The sequence below is a fragment of the Lottia gigantea genome (genome assembly GCF_000327385.1).
Source record: "Lottia gigantea unplaced genomic scaffold LOTGIsca_80, whole genome shotgun sequence".
Classification (NCBI taxonomy): domain Eukaryota; kingdom Metazoa; phylum Mollusca; class Gastropoda; family Lottiidae; genus Lottia; species Lottia gigantea.
The window spans coordinates 101,409-123,639 of record NW_008710663.1 but is presented as its reverse complement, the minus strand read 5'-3'; the positions used below and the strand labels follow the sequence as shown (position 1 = coordinate 123,639).

At 33.2% G+C, this 22,231-nt stretch overlaps 1 protein-coding gene across 1 annotated transcript; it reads left to right on the top strand.

Annotated features, from left to right (window-relative positions):
* Positions 1-251: 251 nt before the first annotated feature.
* LOTGIDRAFT_168883 (hypothetical protein) lies at positions 252-20,435 on the top strand (the record flags this gene model as incomplete). The annotated part of the gene is made up of 3 exons (XM_009067170.1): positions 252-295; positions 2,286-2,465; positions 16,868-20,435. The coding sequence occupies 3 exons, from the start codon at positions 252-254 to the stop codon at positions 20,433-20,435; spliced, it is 3,792 nt and encodes a 1,263-aa protein (XP_009065418.1).
* Between the last annotated feature and the right edge of the window lie 1,796 nt (positions 20,436-22,231).

Genomic DNA, 22,231 nt, shown 5'->3' with positions numbered 1-22,231 from the left:
AGTTTATATTATTCTTGTTTTTCTGCTTGAAGAAATAAATAAAGCTGAAAAGGGAAAATTTGTAAATTGTCGTGGTTCAGGTGATCTGATGATCCCATGCATATAATTAGTGCAGTGAGTTTAAATCTTTGTGAAAACTTTCTGAAGATGTTTAATGTTTCTTTGTGATATGAAATTTGATGTTTTATTTCGTGGATGATGATCACAGTCAATACAGTTTGGATATACTTGTACTGATAAGTATCTCAGGTATGGATCAGAGAGAGGGGGGGGGCTGTATGTTCTGTCTTACAAGGTAATTTTAAGCTCTTACACCATGCCTCAGTTTTGCATATAGCCTACTAGTATATTAAGCTTGAGGTCTGGGAAAGGGAGGTTTCTTAATTGACAGTATGTCCTCCAAGCTGACTTAAGGCTCTTATACCTATACTAGAGTATTCAAAATGATTCAAACAAAAAGCGATAACAACTTTGAAAAATCAAACTAAAGAGTGCTATCTGCAGAATTTGCAAGGACCCCTGCCATAGTTATCAAAGCAGTAGAGACTAAACTAATATTGTTTTGGACTTAGAAGAGGTTCCAGAATAGGTTTTGTACATGGCATAAGGTTAAGAACTTAAGGTTTTAGACTAGGATTGGTCAAGAGCTTTAAATGAATATGATTTATATGAATATTTGTTTCTGGTGGAAGTCACATCTCTTTCCTCCATACAGGAAATGTCTGATTTCAGTTTCCCTGACCTTAAACTACGAATTTGACCTTTCGGTTAATTTGACCTCTACGAATAATACTTTAATGATACTTTAAATGAAGTGATCAACATAAACCAAGGGCAGGTAATTACCAATTCTGACAGTTACAAGCGTGAAAGTATGGAAGTAATAATTACATCAGGTGTTTTATTGTTATTGTTACTAGGGGGCCATTTTGTGGTTAGTTGACCTTAACGGTGACATTTGACCTCAGAGGTCGGAGGTAAGGGTCAATTTTGAGGCAGGTGTGTTCAGGAAATGTTGCTGATATCTAATGGAGGTTGTCAAGAAGCCTTGATTTATTATTGAGGATTTGAATCTGTTTCGATTCGAACTAATTTTGCGTTTTTTTTGTGGACTTATGAGTGAAATGGAAAATGGCAGAACAATGTAGGAAGAAAGGTAAGCTTGTGCCAAGGATTTCCGGACAATTTCCTTTTGAATTTCCCTAGTAAATTCCCTGGGAATTTTTTTGTGAATTCCATGCAATTTCCTTGTGATTCCCTGAAAGAAGAGTTAATGTACCCACCAATGTTACTCCAACCAGGTGTAAAAGATGTGAAACGTTTTAACGAGTAACAGTTTTTTAGGAAGGTAGAAAGATAATACAAGGCAGACAATCCTTGAGGGAAACTTGAAGGGAGATTGCTTGACAATCTAGATACTTATTCTGTATAAGTTCTAGGTCATTAAGACATTCAGCCAATCAGATGCTCAGCTCAGTAAGAATATTTGTGTTAGGAATTCTAGAATATTTCTTTTAGAGTATAGCGTTTAAGAGTCCATATAATCTTGGAGATAATTTTCCAAGGACTTTTGCCAACTTCATCATTTCAAATGCAATATTTTGGGGGTCAATGGTCTGACGTCTTTTAAGGCTTAACATGTTCACAGGGTCAGTTTTAGACCAATCAGCAATTTGAAATAGTTTGAGGCTATATACCTATATTATTTGTTTGTTTTTAATTTGATGATGTTGATATTGTGTATGTAATCCACTAATAAAATAAACATACAGCCAGATTACTTACTGTAAACAAACAAACCACAATCAATGTATTGTTGTATCTAGATGACTAATCTTATTATCTCTCAATAGATAAATCTCTACCACTGATAATATAATTATCTCAATCCATTATCAAACATTTCTCAAATATTTCAACAATTTCGAGATAGGCTCATTGTTCAAATAATTTTCTTGTTGACAATCAATCTGATTAATATGCAAATCTGGATGTTTTATTTTGTGTTTTTTCTGCAAGTTACTGCAAATGCCATACATGATCTATGGAGATATTTTTTAAATGTTGTTAAATGGAGGAGAATTTTTACCCAATCAAAAACATTGTTAAAAGGTTTGATAATACATGTCAAAAGTTTTTACAAAGAACATCCCATAATTCCTTACAACCCTTGCTACCCTTACAACATCCTTTACAATAAACGAACCAAGTACTAACGATTCAAACCACAAAACAAAACAAATCATTATAAAATTAAAATTAAAGTTTTTGTTTTGTAATTTCAGGAGTAGTAATACACCAGATAGATTAAATTCCCGCACAGCCTCGTATCGGAAACGTGTAGAAGATGCTCGAAGCCGTGATATAAAACCAGACGTACAGGATGATAGCGTTGTTTACGACCAATCAAAAAGCAGCCAGGGTCTGAGAATGAGGCCTAGAACGCGACGAGGCGAAAGTTTTAAGTAAGTTTAATTTTTATTTCAATTTGATGTTTTTCCATTGTCATATTTATCTCTCTGTTAATTTTTTTGTAGACGATGATGATCAAATTTTTCCATGAGAGTTTGGGATTCCTTCAATATTTTAATTAACTCATGAGAATTGTTGCCTTAGATTAATATATTTGATCCTAAATTTAGATATGTTTAGTGTATTCTGCTTTGTGAAAGAAATATCAGTTCAGTGGCAGTGCCAGCCTGTCTCCTGGCGGTACAAATAGAGCACCGTCTGACTTAATGGGGTGACAACTGTCGAGGCAGCTCTGTGGAAGTATCATAAGCTCCAGCCTCCCATGGGGTTTCTAAGTGAGTTGTCCTTCCAGAAATTTTAAAACTGAATTGATTTGGGGCAAAAACGTAAACAAGCATAGTTTTAAATTTGTTAGAAAAGAAGCAGGGGTACAAATCATACAATCCCCTCTCTTCTTACCCCCACTAGCACCGGCACTGATGGATGACAAAGTAATTAAACCCACTAGAAATCCTCGGTGTCAAGAGAGAAATATACAGGCTGTTGGAGATCGAAAAAGAGCAGGCTAATGTCCTGGCAAAATTTCCCTCATTGTACCCTGCTCGTCTTCATTAGCCCACATGGTGCAGAAAAGTAGGACGTAAAACTCCATTCATTTCATTTTCAAGAAAGAGATAGGGTTACCTATCCTACAGTAATCATTGACCAATGGTGATCAATATTTACATATTACTGGTCAAATATCAGTATTTATAAATATAATATATGGTCAGACAAAATATGACCTACTTTATTTTGTTAATGTCGGTCATTTTTTGGTTTGTTTTAAAGCTGCACAAATAATTATTATTAATACAGTACAATTTATTAGAATGGTCAGTCTTTTCAAAATATGACCTACTTGTCTTGATTAGTATCGAACATTTTTTGTTGGTTTGTTTGAAAGCTGGACAATTGATATTAATACAGTACAATTTATCAGAATGGTCAGTCTGTTCAAAATATAACCTACTTTATTTCGTTAGCATTTGTCATTTTTTGTTGTTTGTTTGAAAGCTGGACAATTAATATAAATACAGTAAAATTATTGGAACGGCCAGTCTTTTCAAAATATGACCCACTTCGGTCGGTCATTTTGTGTTGGCTTGAATAGGAGTAAGAAATAGGTGTCCATAATTAATTCTGATCACAAAACATTTTGTCATTGTAAAGGTGTCAGTTTTGTATGAAAAGTGTAAATGTATTCTATTATAGAATGATAAATATTGAAGTTTAGTCAATGAAAGGGTACGAGTGGGTCAGTGTGTGATTTGTCGGTTTGTAATTCAAGTTGACCGGAATGTGGACAATCATGTATTTTGTTAAAGTGATTGTAAAGAGGTCTTATAAATTTTGTATGTGTATCTGGGACACTGATAGCATCAATTCGCACCATTCCAATTTTCAATCTGACGTCTGTGGTTCCTGCAATTCCACTAAAACCTAGTAATTTATGATGTCTCTAATCAATTAGTGAAGTCATCAAACACTAAGTCCAAATTTCCAATGGCTGCAAAAATGTTAGTTTGACAAATTCAGGGTATTTGGTGACCAGTAATAAACCAAACATGTTTGTGGCCTCGTTCACTGGTTCGATGATTTTTATGAGAAGTTAATCTTAGTTTTATTTCTCTACAACAATGATTTGTTTATTTCTTGTGGTTTACGGCCATTTTAATTACCCTGGAATTTGAACAATCACATTTCTCACAACTGCTACCAAAATATTTCATAGAAATGTTGAGTCTTACAAATGTAAAAACATAATTAAAGGATTGTTGTTTTGTATTTGCCCCTCACGCCTGACTTTAGATTGTAATGATTTGGGTGTGTTTATGTTTCAAGCCACAATGATGAATGGAGTTGTCTCCCTTGTGTTGAGTGCAGCACATTGTCTGCTATAAAACTGTCAAGTTAATTCAGGTGATTGATAAATATAATTAAACAACAGCCCTGGTCACCTTCAGGTAACAAACTATTTAGCCTTAGGTTAGACATGACTGGTATATATTTCAAAACAACAGCCCTGGTCACCTTAGACTTGACTGGTAAATATATCAAAACAACAGCCCTGGTGACCACTGTCCCTACCTGTAACCTAGTATTTAGCCTCTGGTGTAGTTTTATTGATATATTGAATGTATTATGATTATAATTTCCATGTATTTAGCCAGTAGATATAAATTCATCCATTATCTACTGGCTTCTTTAAACATCAAATAGATTTATCCAACCTTGATCAGTTAGTCAGGTCACTTGGTGCTATGGGTTTGAGTCTCCAAAATTATTAATGATTTATTATGTAGCTTAAAATATGAAAGTTGTCAAATTGGTTTACCTATACTTGAAACTATTTTCACGTGACTTTCCTGCACTGACCAGTAAAAACATTAACATTGGAACAATTCCATCTCCAGACAAATTTACTCACTGTTTCGTGTCCACAGTTTCTTGTTGACCTTATTTCAAGGTTGTTGAAGAGTTCGCTCCATGTTTAGTTTAAGTATTTAAGAGTATTAGTGTTCTAACAGTTTATTTTGGCTCGTGATCATTCTCAAGTTGTTTTCTCTACTTTCAGTTTTTTTTCTAGAATATATTCTTATATTGTGTTGTTGTTCTATTTGTGTAAATATTTATTCATGTATATATGTGAACGTTCACTCATTTGTTTGTTTGCTCAATTGTGTGAACATGCATTCATTCATACCAACATGCATTCATTCATTCATTCATTCATTTGTATATTCACTTGTACATGCATTCATTCATTCATTTGTATATTCACTTGAACATGCATTTATTCATTTTTACAATCATTCATTCATATGCACCAACATTTGTGCATTTATTCATTCAGTCAGTCAGTCAGTCAGTCAGTCATTTAGTCAGTCAGTCATTCAGTTAGTCATTTAGTCAGTAAGTCATTCATTCAGTCAGTCAGTCAGTCTTGATATGTAAATTATTCAGCCCTGTATAAATGTCTAATATAATGGGAGTAGAGTATTTTATTTGACAGTTTTAATGTGTAACGAAGTGTAAACTTGGTAGTCATTCTGTAAAAACATTTCATTTTAAATCTGTACTCATAAACTTTTAGAATCTAAAACCTATGATGCAGCAAGACAAAATTTCCCTCATTGCCCGTCCTCATTAGCTCAAACAGGTGCAGAAAAGTAGGACGTAAAACTCACATTTCATTTCATTTTGAGAGGAGCGCAAACTTTTTTTAAATGGCCGTTCAAGATTAATATTTCTCTGATTAAGAATATTCATTAGATTGGTTTACAAGAAAGTTGAAACCACCCTGTAAAAATGTTAGTTATTCTGATCAGAAGAATTGTTGACAGCCATTAGGTTAAAAATGTTAAAGATGTGACAGGAGTTGACGATGTAACAATTTAAACACAGGATTGGTTGCCACATTATTTCAAATGTCACCTCCATGTTCTTTTTACATCCCTAGCTATTTCTGTCGTTAATTCTTATCTTTTAGTGCATTGAGACGACTTCAAAAACTTTTCTTGGCAAGTTTAAATGAATCTTCACCTTACTGTGATTTTGAAAATTTATCGTAGGTGTTTAAAACTCTCACTTCCAAATAAAGGTGTCTGTTTTAAGTTCATCTAAACTTTAAGAAAATGTGTGTGATACTATTTTTAGTATAGCCCACTTCTCAAAATCTACTAATGTTACTAGACTTGAAGTTGACTTTTGTCAAGTGAATTGATGGGTTCATCTGTCCCCTGTGCCCACCCACAAATAAGGGCATGCTCTTAAATTATAGATATCATCCCCTCCCTCGTGATTTAAACATGTAAATTAGTGTCAAGGGTCAAGCATGTTTTTAACCTGTTAAAATTGGAGGCGTTTTGACTCTTTTTTTTTACGAAAACCCGATATGACACATCATCTATTCACAAACTTTACATTTAAAGGTACAGCTGCGCCATTTTTGGGAATAGATGTAAATAGTCTTCAAAAGTACTAGAAATGTACGAAGACTGCATAATTCAAACTAGGAATTTCTTTTCCTAATTCTATATATCTTTTCTATATATATATATTGGCAGCGTCTCAAGAATAGACTACTTGTCTTTTTAACTTTCAAACACAGATAATTCTGGACATACATGGTTCGACAGTGAGCTGTGAACACTATTTATGATTAGCTTACCTAAAAAATTCCTGTTTCTGAGATTAACGTATGATTGGTCAAATAAATGGCGCACCTGTCCCTTTAAGTTTTTAAACTAGACTTGAAATATTTCAAATATTTGAAAGAAATGACAATTTACATCTATTTTAAGACTTGTTTTGAATTCTTTAAGTTTGTTTTGTGACATGAACTGGTGGTATGTCGAATTGAAAACAAACTGAAATTCTATACACCTGATATACCTATTGATAGAATAGATTACTCTATGATTGATTAATTTTGAATAATTTCAACTGCATGGATCAGTCCACTTGATTTGACGGCAGAAGATGAGGGCGGAGTAAGACGACTATTAGAAACTTGTAAAAGCTTTAATCTGTTATGGTAGATTTGGTTTTTAAGATTAAATCAGTGTGGTCTGAAGGTTAACATTCTTAGTCCCTGGGTGTTGACAGTGAAGCAGGACAAGCTCATTTCATACCACTCTTCTATTGGGTTTGTCAACTAGGCATCCTTTTCAGAGAGTTTAAATAACAAATATCATTAATTTGGTATATTTATGCTGCTGCTTTAAAAAAAAAAAAAATTGATGCTGTTCTTTTCGGAAAAAATAGATTCTTGTTTGAATTGTCCTAAGGTATTATTTTCAAGCCACAGTCAGACATGACTGGCATCTAGACATCATTTAACATTGATAAAAATCAACCCTCTTGGTATCCTAACATGAAAGTAATTTAATAAAATTTTATAAACTTGACAAAAAGAATGTTTTTATGTCATGAATGTGGAAAATACAAATGTGTTATTTGGCCTGAAGGTAAATAATGAGGTAAATGTTTTACCTGAACATACTAGAGAGGTCGGAGTTCAAGGGTTGGAGGTAGGAGGTCAAGGGTTATTAGTAACGACTCAATGATTTAAAGTATAAGTTAGTATTGAGTTGTATTATGACGAGCTATAAGTGAGTGTCACAGTGTCAGGACTCCTGTATTCACCAGCGTAAAAAGGAAATAACTCTCACTAGTAGATAATAGAGGCTGGTCGAATGTCATTCGGTACAAAATATTTTATCCACCGTGGAGTAGCAGTGATCATCCAGACACATCGCGTTATGGACTAGTTTATTATTTAATACACACTGGACTGGAATGTAACGCAATACCAGGTACAGTTTTTACCTTTTGTTCAGTTTCGTTACATATCTCTTGGCTTAGAAATACTGTTTAGTTATTTAAATACCATATTGAAATATAGGCCCCTTATACACAAGATTTTACCATCAAATTTTATCTTAAGAGTGATTTATAAAAGAAATTTGTCCCATTTTGACCAAATTATTTTTTTTGAGAGACATTTATCCCTTTATCTATTGTAAAATTTAATTTTACTGAAAATTTTATCAAATTTAATCATGATAAATTTTAATGGACATTTTTCAATTTTAAACTAGTTATAATTTTATGTGAGAAACAATTATCCCTTTACTGAAAATAAGAATAAATTTTTAACAGAAATCATAAAATTTTGATCATCATTTTGTTGAGTCTAATGGATATCTTAAGACAGGTATATTTAGTCCATTTGTAACTGAAAATGTTATTGGTTGAAAGTGAGATTAATGTCAAATAGTTTAGTATCTAATGTAACATTGTCTATATCTGAAATAAAGTTGACAAACTTATCATAAATCTATTAGTATAGTTAAAGGTATACCACCAGTTAGAATAAACATAAAATTACTTAGTTTAATGGATTATTACTTAGTTTTATTGGATTATAGAGAGATTCTGTTGTATAGTTATGACACCAGGTAAGTTCACTGATGAACAAAGACTCATTTTGCTCCTGTTAAAAAATTTCAATTTTTTGGTCATCCTAAGAGATAGTATCCCTTTAAATTAAAGATATAGAAATATTAAAACTAAACCTTTTTTGACAATAAACTTATTCAAGGTTAGCAGTTTTTTTTCTTTGTTATAATACAATATATTTGATCTATATATATATCATATTTAATGATAAAGTGACTTAAGGATATTTCTGATCTTTGTTTTTAAAAAAAAATCTGTCCTAAGTGAAAGTTATTCGGTTTAATAAAAATAGAACTAACGTAAGACAGAAAAATAAAGCTTTATTAATAGATCATCATTGAGAATTGTTTGATAAATAAAGACATTTTAAATATCTAAAGGAAATGTGTCTGGTTGTGTTAAGGTCAAATAAGAATTTAACTCACAGAAAGTACAGGCCTTGGTCCTAATCAAGGACTTTTCATTTTAAGGTGCTGATTGACTTAGTAATGGTTAGTTACTTTTAAAAATGATGAAAATTTATTTCAGCGATTATGATTTAATTCAAGTCATCTTGCCTAATAAAAATTCTTGTGAACTCTCTGAAACGTTGACAATTGACAAATCCAGTTGCAGAGGGACATGAGGTGTTCCTTAAGGATCAGCATGGCCTAGACTTTGACTGATTATAATCACATATTTGTTTTAAGGGAGTAAAAAGGGGGAAAAAGTTTTCTTGTGAACGATTGACACCTTAACCTGTGTAAAACTATCAAAATCTAAAATTAAAACTTTAATCCTTTGTTTAATTTCAATTAGAGATTCAAAACATGTTTATAAAGTTTAAAATAAGAGTTTGACACAGTGTTTGACTGATAACTAGTTTCATTATTTGACATTTGAATTGATTCTGAGTTGGTGTTTGCCAAGGAGAAACTCTTAGGCCTTCATCATTCAACATTTGTATAAAAGATATTTAGAAATTCATCTGAAGAAGGTCAGTTCTTTCACTGTATTTTAAGAGTCAAGATTGAATATAAAAATGGATAAACATTTAAGAAAGAATTTCGAGTACTTATGTATTTTAACGTTAGAATTTACTTTGTTTAGTTGAAGATGTCCTCCTAATGGTTTTGGATTAACAAGATGTAAATTTGGGCTTTGACAAGAGTTTGTCTTGGAATTGATATTTTGATGAAGTGAATATATGTATAAAATCAAAATTCTTTAATAAAAGTGTTATTACAATGAAAATTGGAGGTTGTCGAACTTTTCTAAATTCTCTGTTGGATAATAATTCCTTTTACATTTTTTTTGTATTTTTTCAATATTTTTTTTTTATTCATTTTCATTTTCTTGGAATTCCACATAGCTTTGACCAAATCTAAATTTTTGTTTATCAGTTTACTTTCACTTTTGTAGAGTTCACATAGTATATATTTACATGTAAATATAAAACTCGGGAAGGTAATTTTCATAATATAATATGACATCATTTTGTAGAGTTCACATGGTTGATATTAACTTGTATAATGTAAGATTTGGGAAGGTAATATAATATATTATTGTGTAAGGTAATTAATATTATAAACAACATTCTTGTTATGCTGGGTTACGTTGTTTATAACTATGTAAAGTGAACCTGTCAACGTAATAAAAACATAAGGTCAGGGTACAGCGTAATAGATAAGATATGTTTTGGTGCATCCAGTGGTGGGAACCTCTTACTCTCATTAGAATTACAACTAAGATTTAAGAATGATTTAAAGAGATTGTAAAGAGGTTTTCTAAAAAAAATTATGTGTATCAGGAACAGCATAATATCAATTTCCACCATCATTACATTCGATGACGTCACCAAGCGTGCTGAGCCTTATGTGATAAAGCATATTTTGTGATTAGTGATGTCATCAAATACTTAGTTTTAGTGGAATTGTAGGAACCACAGACGTCTGATTAAAAATTTGGAATGGTTCAAATCGATGCTAGCAGTGTCCCCGAGACACTTACAAAATTTAAACAAACCTCTTTACAATCCCTTTACATGATTAACCAATCAGATGATTGAAACACTAGAATTATCTAAAGTTAGGATTTCACAAAAGTTTGGTTTTACTTTTTGTTTTGGATTTGTTGTCATTCATTAATCATAAACAAAGTTCTCTACGAAATTAAAATCTAACTTCTGCGTAAGAAGAAGATGACTAAAGTCTATTTTCATCTTTACGGATATAGCGAGGCCATAAATCAAGAAATATGATAATACGTTACTCAGTCTGTTGATTTTGTCATGTTTTTATTTAGAATCGGAGGTTTAGGCCCTGAAGCCAGATAGAATATTAAATCATATTCAGGTTGTAGAGTCGATAACTGACACGTTTTCTCCATCATTTATTATAAATATCTCGACAGACGGACAGTTGGTGATCCCAGACAGGTCAAAGGTGACATTAAGGACATTCACCTTATATTTTGGAAATTCAACAATACCAAGATATCTAGATTAGTGCAATGTAAGATTAACTCCCTGAATCCATTGCATTGCATATTGGAATTATTTGTTTATCTTGTAAATCTGTCCAGAAGTAATATATACCTTATTAAATTGCTGTATTCTTATAATGATATCTCTACATGTGACCTCAACCAGTGCTTGTGAGAGAGTTTCTCCTATAACACCTTTTTTCAAAACTTAAAAAAAAAGAATTATGGGGTGTTATGCCCTACTACAATAAAACTTGCAACTTGGATCATTTCTATACAGGAGTAAAAGTAATTAACAATAAGTATATAATGTCTTACATGGTTCAGTGATTGTTTAGTTGATTTAACTGAGGAAGTTAGTTTCCTGTCGAGTTCAACTAACCTGCGTAATTCATCTTTCTTCACCCTTTTATGTTTCTGATGACAAGTATAGTTTTAAAAAATAAGATTCAATATTGTTGCAATTTTTGTTTTATTATGAAATAAGATTGAAAACATAAATATATTTGCAAGTTGCATGGTTTTCTGAAAAATTGTTCAATATTTGTGCCTTGGGTATTACAAACCTGCATTTAATTTTAAATTGATTGTTTATAGATCATCTTGATTAAAGGTGTAATTTACGAACTGTAAAGAAATTTTCAAAAATTATTAGTGATATCATCAAACATTTAGTTTAGTGGAATTGCAGGAACCACAGACATCTGATTGACAATTGGAATGGTGCAAATCAGTATCCCTGATACACATGAAAAATTAAGAAAACATCTTTACAATTTCTTTAGATTTCAAATTCTAGGTGAAATTCGTTGATGGTGTTGAGAGGAATTTTAACAGCTCGTAGAGAATTAAACAGAGTGTTCACACATAGATTAGAAATTTAGATGATAACTGTTACTTAATGGAGTGGTTCAGAAACAATTTGACATTCTGGCGATTTATAAAACTTACAGATTGGATTGACATCTGCTTCAGTTGAAATGGACACAAAGCAGAGATGTTGATTTTCATTTTATTGACCAGTCATGTCTGACTAACTTATGAAATACCAAGTAGAATTGGAAGTTGAAATTCGGAATTTTAATAGTTTGGATATTACACAATAAGCCTACTATGACCTCAATATGGCCACATTTATGATATTAGACCCAGTGCTGGTACCTGTATCAGCTCTAAGCCCCTCTATCCCACATGCCAAAAAAACCTAGATCTAATTAAGCAATCTACCTGGATAGGTAAAATCTCGTTAACAGGTAAACAAACAATAGGTGAGAATAAAAACAAGGGAGATTACTCTATATTGACATGAGAATTAAGTCGACTGTTTGTTTGTGTCATTCTAGAAATATTTTGGACGTTGTTGTCACTTGCTGTTGACCAATCAATGAGAGTTTAATATAGTCTCAGATGTTATCCAAGGCTTGTTATTTTAATTTACTTGCTGGTTTGTGATTTACAGAGTTGGAAGCACTATATGTGGTGATTGATGCTCCATTGCCTAATTTTGGACTAGAGCTCATTTCATACTCTCAGAGATGTTTTGGATATACAATCTTCTGGATGAATTTGGAAATGGCACGTAACTTTAAGGTATTACCTCATGAACAAGGATACCTCCCTACATATTTCGAAATCTAAGACAGTGTTATGGGAGGATCGATATAATTTTATATCTCTAAATCTAGGCTTAATTATATCCATCAATTTGATGTCCTGGCAAATTGAAATCTACTCTGTCTGTCTCTAGGCCCTGTTGTGTGGGGATTTTCCACACCTCCAGCGATGCCCAACACTAATTTATTCATCGTAAAGGTAACTTAATATTATGTTAGAAAAAGCACATCTTCAGAGGTGTGGAAAATCCCCATAAAACAGGGCCTAGTTTTTCTGACTCTAATCCAACCGCTAACTGTCAAATTAGCTATCACAGGCTGGAATAGAGGCAAATGTTTCAGACTACAAATCTATTAACCTGGATATTATACTAGTCTTTATATCATTATCTGTCAGGGTGGGCGACTTGTCAAATTCTCTCGTTCAGGATATCACTGACAAATACTTAGAATATTTTCTTAAATACTGTTTATCTAGAGTTATCCCCCTGAAGATTTACGAGGAATGTCCGTCTGGAGGGAGTCCAACTATTTCTACAATAAACTATGGGATATCTGTCTATTCTATTGTACTTTATAACTAGAACAAAACATGTCAATTAAAATAAAAAAAACTTAAAGCAATTTTGAAGAGGTTCTCTAATTTTTCATGTGTATCAAGGACACTGATAGCATCAATTTGCACCATTCCAATTCCCAATAAGATGTCTGTTGTTCCTGCAATTCCACTAAAACTAAGTGTTTAATGATGTCACTTATTCCGAAAGGGCCTTATGTGATAAAGCATATTAGTGACCTCATTCCGAAGTTTGAAAAAGAATGGTCATGCACTGTCTTACTAACAAAACCTTACAAAATGAAGCTAAGATAAGACATTGTTTGCTATGTCTATAAAAATCAATATTTTATTTTGCTGACTTTGGCAATCAAGCCATCTGTATTTTGATATAAAATTTGATTGCATATATCAATTTACCCTACCCCAGCAATTTCATTCAATATTACATTAACCCCTGTCATTCTGATCTTAACTTGTATCATTACAGTGTTACATACCTGACGTTCCAGTCTAAATAGAATAGCTGTTGATATTGAAATACTGGACGTACATGTCAATAATTAGATTTACCTGTCATCCTCCTAATATTACAGGTCAAAAAGTCAATTAAGGTCATGGCTTGAGGTCAAGCGAGAAAATAAACATACCTGTAATTAAAGGGCATGTAATTTAATCCAGGTAAAAAATAGAACAGTTTAACGCTGTTTCAATATTTGACTGGATTATAATTCAGATAAGCTGGACTTTTATAATTTTTTGGCTAACTGCATAACTTGATATTATAGATGGAAAATTAATTGTCATTTGTGCTAAAATCTTTCGTTTGAGAGGTTTGGTAGAGGACAAAATGAATCTTAAAGGCCATGTTACGCCATTTTGGGGAGTTGGTTTTGAATATATCTAAATAGTCTTCAGAATTACCAGAACAGTACGAAAATTGCATAATTTCTTCAAATGTACTTCAAAACTAGAAATTTCACTTTTTTGATATGTTTTTTCTATATAAGGCATAATCTTAAGAAAAGACAAGTCGTAATTTTAAACGCAGATAATTCTAGACACACATGGATTTAAGGGTCAAATTTCGATGTTGAACTGTCATCTCTATAATTAGCTTAGCTTAGTTTCTCAGACCTAGTTAAACCGATGGGGAATGTGTCCCTATCAGAAGATTCTAACCTGTGGCTCCTTATTATCAAGCAGATGTCTGGTTTGAATATTAATATAGAGGTCATAAGTTAAAAAAAGGATTTCAAAATGGCAATTACATACTTACTTATAACTGCGGGCCTATATTTCTATTTCTTTAGAAAATATTTTGAAAAGTTTACTATGTATTTATAAGTATATTTAATAGCAATAAAAACGACACCCAAATTGTTAGGTTCAAATTCTTTTTATTAAGTTGATCTTTTTATAAAGTTGAAATCATCTCACTTAATTTTATCTCTGAAAACATTTAAACTGAATACAAAATATTTCTTTTCTTTAGCAACTATTACCACTTGATCGAACATGAACAGACGTCATTCTATATATAGTAACAATCACTAGGTTAGCAGTCGTCGAACTTTGTTATTAATCCAAATTCAGTTCAATGTAATCAGGTGAGGTGAACACACCTTGATAAACAATGGATTTACTACTTTCACTTTACTACTTTCAATTTACTAGTGGACATGATTTTTTTTAGATGTGAGTCAAATCATTGAAAGTTTCTCAGTTTTGTTTTGGATTTTCTGAATTAACATGGATATAACTGATTTTGTGTGGATTTTTTACGCCTTAAAGGTACTCTGAATTCGATGTTGTAACTTCGTGTGAATGTAGGACATTTTCTTAAAGGGATTTATTGTTTGATCAAAGCAAAATATTTTTTGAATTTTTTCTATATTTTTTAAACAGAATTTGAATATCACCCTCAAAATAGTACTGTTAATTTTAACCCCAGAAAGTCAAAAAATAATAGCTAAAAATTGTCCCCTGTTAAAACAAATTTTTAAGACATATGTGGCTGATGATTATATTTTTATTAATGCAAAGAGGTTTTAAGACTAACAGTACTATTTTGACGGTGATATTCAAATTCTCGTAAAAATAATGAACAAAATTAAAAAAACATTTTACTTTGTTCAGACAATATCTACTCTAACTTACTAAAACTATAAAATTACTAAATATTCTAAAATAGACAAAGAGAAATAGGTAATAGTGAGATGAATATTTATAATTTGATAAAGACCAGGTAGAGCCAGGTGTAACAGAGAAATAACAAAGACTAGAATGTATCAAATCATTTGTTATTCTAATTACCATGACAACCTGACACACTGCCATTCTTCCCTTTTCTTTGATCATTACCATATTTAACTCTTATTGATTTATTATCATTCTAGTATAATATACCAAATAAACCTCTTTTAATAGAGCACTGCCTAAAACACTTGGTTTTTATTGTCTTGTGCGGATTGGTAATGATTGTCACAGGTGGATTGTTCAAAATTTGACTAATTTTGGTGTAAGATATACATCTGTTGAAAATTAAATACTTTGTAATATTTTATATATACATTTTTGAACCCTCATTAATATATTCTCTTTCTAGTATAATATATACAACTATTATTCTTCAAACAAATTCTGCAATTTTAAAGTTTTAAAGAAACTAAACTATGGTCAAGACTTAACTTTCTTTCGAATGAATTTATTTATATTTTTCAATACGATAAGTAAACAAATTTTTAAAACCTGTAATTTTTATTTGTTTATTTTAACTGAAATCAGTGAAATTGTACTTTTGACTTATGATATTTGATACATGTAACGCAATTTACTAAGTGAAAGTAGAATAGATTTTTCATTTTTTATTATTAGCGCCTAAATATAATCAGGATAAGACACCTACACAGTCTGTCCTTGTTCTACATTGTAAGTTGTACAGTATCGTATCAGCCCTGGATAACAATTGGTGTAACAGGATTATACTACCGCCCTACTAGATTAGGATTAAAGAGGGATTATAAAGGGATCAGGGATTATATGAGGATGTTTATGTTAGTGATATTCTCGTCTAACTTAGGTCTGTTTTTTATCGTAGGATGGCTCAATGAGTCACTGTGCATCTGGGTTTGTCAACGTGTGTTTTTTAGTGATAAATGACTAAATATCGTATCTATTTTTGTCTTGACAAGAAATAACCAATAAAACAGGCTGTTAATACATAAACACACAACAGAAAGAAGTTTAAAGTTTTCACAACTCATTCCAAATCTAACGTGGTTAGTTTTTCTGGCAAAGGTTATCACAATTTAAGAAAAGTAAATTTATTATCCCAGCGTTTCTAGTTTTTTCCCAGATAAGACCAAAGTATTGTCTGCCATTTTAAGTTTTGTGTCAAGATTTTTTAGTCTGTTAAGATGTTGAAACAGTTAGTTTTTTGTTCAGATTTAATGTCAGCACTTTAAACAAAATTAAAACTAATGGTTCATTTCTGTAAAATTGGATTAGAATTTCAGTTTTTCTTTAGGAGGTTTTTTTTTAGAAAATATTTTCTTTTAGATGTTTATAGTTGGGTTTTAATTTAACTCAGTCATTTGTTTCATCAAAATCAGTCAGTTTTTTGTCTGTTTATTTTGAGAAATTTGCCAATATTTTTATCTGCAATTTTCAATTTCAGAAATGCTGTACAAACTCTTTTTGATTAATTTTGAAATTTGACTGCATATTTATATGTTTTTCTCCTTTCTCTTTTCAGTGTAAAGAAAACATCACGTAACCGTAGCGATCAAGAACAACAATGGCAGACAACTAGCAAGGAAAGCGGTCCGAGATTTTATGAAAATCAGCAACCTTCTTACAAAAATCCTCTAAATGCTTCACTACGGAAACTTGCGCCAGCGAAATCTTCTCCAAGTTTAAATAAAATAGAAATTCAAGTGCCTACGGAAAATCAAGTGAAAGCACTTAGTGGGGCGAAGTCGAGTCCAAATCTAAACAATGAACATGAAAGTGAAGGGTACGGACATGTGAATCGGAAACATGGGGAATGTTATAACAACAATTACGAACGTTATTCTCTCGATGGACCAACTGGAATCAACGCTTCATGGAATTTAGGTAGCGGGGATTTTAAACGATCTTATGTTGACCAACCATCAGCTAGGATGAATGATATAACTGACTCTTATGAAAAGGAGGGTAAATCGAAGAAAAATACGCGAAGGTCTCTTCCTCCTTACATGTTACAGAAATACCAGGCAGACTATGAGAATATTTCTGATTACGGAACAACGCCGCTTCGAAGTGAAAAAATTTCAGAAATAGATGACCTTGATTCAGATGAAGATGTTTCAAATATTCATATACCACAGACCACACAACTTGAGTCATTAGTTTCACCCCAGTCACCTCCAATTCCTCCGGTACGTGACCCCTCCAGTTTAAAATACATCAAGATCAACCAGACTCACGAGAAATACCCTTCGTGGCCGGTAACCAAATCTAACGGAGGAGCCGAACCACCTCAACCAATCAACACGCGAGCGCAATCGTGGACTGATACAAATACAAACACTAATAAAGATTTTCCTGTGAATAAAGCGAAATTAGCCTATACCCCAGGATTACGTCCCTTGCCTGAGAGGAACAGCCCGAACGCTGAGAGACGTGAGGATGGGAAATCACGTGCTGGAAGTGATCCTGGATTAAAATCAGAGTTTGTGTATGATAAATATGGACGTGTTCAACAGCGAGATTATAATAAAGTGGATCAGAATCAAATCAAGAAATTCTACGAACAGAAACCAGGCTACCCCCCACCGAAACTTGACTCAGACGGTCATAATCTGGGTGATGAGAAATATAATGTGCCTTCACCCCCAGAACGTGATGTGCCCGGTGTAGAAGAACGAGAACGTTTTGACGAGAATACAGTTATTAATAAATCAGTGACCCGACCTACATCCTTCACGACCCAAGTTCGTGACCCAACTCGTGACCCAACTCGCAATAAACTCAATTACAGTGTTCAAAACACAATCGGCTCAATGAGCAGTCCAATCGATGTTAAAGGGGGACAACCCCCTTTTAGAGATTCCAAGCCAGAGAAATTAATGGTTGATTCTTGCACTAGTCCACAACATAGTCCAAAAGACAGTAAATCTAACGGGAATTCACGACCCCGAAATGTAGAGCCCAGCCCCTCGTCTCAGCTGAAATCTACAACTAAAGCGTACATCGTGAAGCAGACGCCTTATTATAATACAAGTACGCAAACTGACCAATCACCACCCAGTAATCCCCATATGCAAATTACCATTCCTAAACCGATGCCTCGTAAAACAGTCAGTGATAATGCAGCTCAAACTTCACCGACATCAACAGAGAAAAATGTGTTCAGCGAAAAAATCAGTCCAAATAATGTAAGACCTGATAAACGAGACTACAATCAAAAGGAGAAGAGATCTAATTACAGTGATATTAATTCTCTAACAACCAGACATGAAAGTGATAACCATAGTGCTAAACATTCAGGAAATTACGCTGACTTTTCGGCTCTTCAAGCAAACTACGCTGATATCAGTAACTTGAAGAGCATCCATGAACGTTATTCCTCTGATATTGCTGAAGATGATAATACTTCTAACAACATTCCACATTATTCGGAATACACTGCTAGTCAGGCACCTATTCTTCGTGAACTCTCTAAAGAGTTTTATAAAGGACGTATGCCAGGGAATTATGACAAGAGAGTTATTTCCCCTAATGAGTTGTTGAGGAGTTCTGAGTCTATGCAGCCTGGAATGAAGGAAGCTGAATCCTACAGCAGTGTTATAATCCATGCCTCAGAAAGTGCTGGACCGTTTGGTCGTGATGATTTCGGATCACGATCAAGTCTGTCTGATTCTCGTCAAGATATTTATTCAGTGATTTCAGAATCGACCAGTAGTCGGAGCAGCATTGCCAAAGGCAGACGCAGTCTTGACCCTGGTATGCTGTCTCACAGACCAAGACCTTTAAATGAAACACGATACAATTCATCATCCCTCGTCAACCATGCCAGAACGGTCAGCTCCCCAACATCAGATTATCGTAGACCAAGACGGAGCTCTGAAGCTTCTACCCCTTCCCAACCGAAGAGTTCTCCTGACAGCCGATCTTCTGGAAGCACATATTACAGTAGTAGTGACACCTCACAGTCACGGCTACATGACATAAGTCATGATCGTCATGACAACGTTCACGATCGACACGACATCAGTCACGACCGTCATGAATCCATTCCTGATTCAGTTTTCAGTGAAACTCGGTCTCCACTGCCTCCTGAAACTGAACTGAAATCCCCGAAATCAGATTCGAAGGACAAGAATTTGAATATGAATCTCGGTCGTAAACCATCCATGAAAAAAGCATATGGAATTTATGATGAGACAGAAAGAGTCCTGCGTGGAGCAGCAGCTACTCTGAAAGCAGTCAATGAAGCTCAAAATCTACGTAGATCTGGAGAAAATTACGTTGCTCCAATGCCTCGTTTAAGTCGTGGATCTTCTGAATCTAAAATATTGGATCAGATCCAAGAAGAGAATGATGTTTTCATTGATTCAGAAGGTCAAAGATCAAGGTCATCAAGTGGTAAAGAAGACGGCTCCAAAACTTCTGACAAGACAAAGAGAGAATTATTTTCAGGAGAATATGAAACTCAAAGAAAATCTGGAATGAAAAGGTCATCATCTGAACAGATCCATAAATATGTTCCCAATTCCCTTGTTGATCAACCAGAAAAGACAAGAGAATCTACTCCTAATCTGGCAACACAGACTGATACATTATTGCCAGCATCTCGATCCAATCTAACTCTTGACATCCAGAAACGTAATTCCGAATCGGACCTGAAGAAAATCCAGCAACAAGCAGTGCTAAATTTTATGGAAATAAAAACGGGAAAACGAATGAATTCATCTGGAAGTCAAGAAGCAACCACCCCCACGGGAGATCCTAAAGATCTTATGTCTCCTACACAATCTGTTCAAGACCTCATCTCGAAAACTTCGGAAAATCTGGCCAATCGGACACAGCGTACTGACAGTTTCCGTCGATCTGGATCCTCTTCTTCATCTCGGAATTCCCAGGATTATATGGAAATGAATCGACCAAGGAAAGAAACGGAATGGAGTAAAATGAGATCACAGGGTGTGTTAAGTTATGGGTCAAATCGTTCGTCTTTGTGTTCAGAAAATACATACGAAGATATTAACGTATTTTCACCAACCTTACCACGAAGTTCACTGACGGAAAAACCTACAGATGATTTAGAGGTAAGCTGATATTTTTTTCTTCAGATTTATTTTGGGAAATTATTTTTGAATTGACTTCCCCTTCAATATTCTTAAAAAACAAACAAAATCTATAATTAGCCATGATATCTTAACCAGTATCCAGTGATAATAAAAAATGCAAACTTTATTTTACTTTCATTTCCCAAATCACATAAGATGATTTCCCTGGCTTCTCATATTATAGAATTTTACCTCTAAAAACAGAGAAAAAATCTTTGCAATGTAAATAAAAACAGAATGAAGTCCATCTTGATATAGGTTAGATGAGACCATTCAGTAAACAAGTAAAGGGCCATAACTCTTATAAACATAATGATCAATTTAGTCAGCCAGCTGTCTGGGGACACTATTAGAAAGAAAGACAAGAGATTTTAATTGTCTAGAGGAATTGAGTCATCCATGTTTAATTCGTAACAAAACATTGTGAAATTTTAAACATAGGATTATCATGCAGTCAGTCACCATTTTGGATTTTTCCAGATATTTAATTGTTAAAAAATGGGTAATTTGAAATTTTAGATTTGACTTTTTGATTGTTCAAATTTATTTTCTTTGATAAAGAGTTTTTATTGAATACAATGCCTGTTATACATTAGTCAAAGACAACATTGCTATTTTTCTTACATGCTGTCTGTCTGTAGATTTTTTTTTTTAAATGACAATTTGATTTTCATTTTTGTGTAAAATTGATCTAAAAGGACAGCTGCATTAGTCTACTCTTTTTTCGATTTCCAACTGTCAAGGGATCATTAATATGCACAGCCTTCGGCACTAGACGCCTTTTCCATGTCAGCCCCTCTTACCTTACTCTTAAGGAAATTGTGTTGAAAAATCTGAAGGTATTATCTCAACTTATTCCAGGATTGAACCCCAAGTATTTGTGTATTTCTGCTTGGATTGTCCCTTGTTAATTTTTATTGATTTCTGTCTGAATTTGATCCACCTCTATTAATTTGTCTATTCCCTAGTGACATTCAACTTAGACTTAGATTAAAGGTTTAGATTTTGTATGGATTTGATTACCTTTTTAAAACTTGTTTGTTTTTTTGCAGGTGCCCCTTCCAGATTCCTCATTTGACAGACAGAGAGAATCGTCAACAAGGTAAGACTGATTTCTTTTTCCATTTTAACCCATAACTAGATCACTTCATTTCATGTGTATCCCAATGTTTTGTTTTGTGTATTTTCTGTGGGTGACTCCAATTAACATCCATGATCTGATGTTTTGATAAGCTTGAATTCCAATGCGACTTTTTTGATGTAGTCTTTTTCACCTATAAATAAATTTTACAGTTGTATATTCAGAATTAAAAATACTAATTAGTTATTAAAAAGATATTTTCTAAGAATTGAGAATCTTCTGTACAAGTTCGACACTCCTGTCAATAGAGTTGTCGGAAGTAAAGGAAATGAAGATATCAAAACAATAGCCTCTGTTTTTCCTGCCTTAGTACAAGATACTGGGTAATTCATTAAACCACAGTGGGTGGAAGGTTAAAGGTTAAAGGTTGATTTATGGTTTTCTTTCCATCCTGAACTCGATCAACTTAAGTTATTCCACTTGTTAGGATCAATAGCTGTGGTTGACAGAAATTAAAATTCTGAAATAATATCCATAATAAACAAAGATGATAACTTAGCTTCTCTGAAATTCTCTTTACAAATTTGTACTTGATCAAATCTTTAGCAATGATTTTACAAGAATACCAACAAAATTTTCCAGTGATCCTGGTTCATGGATTCAGAAGGATCATGTCTGCCAACTGTTCTGGTACCCTGAGCAT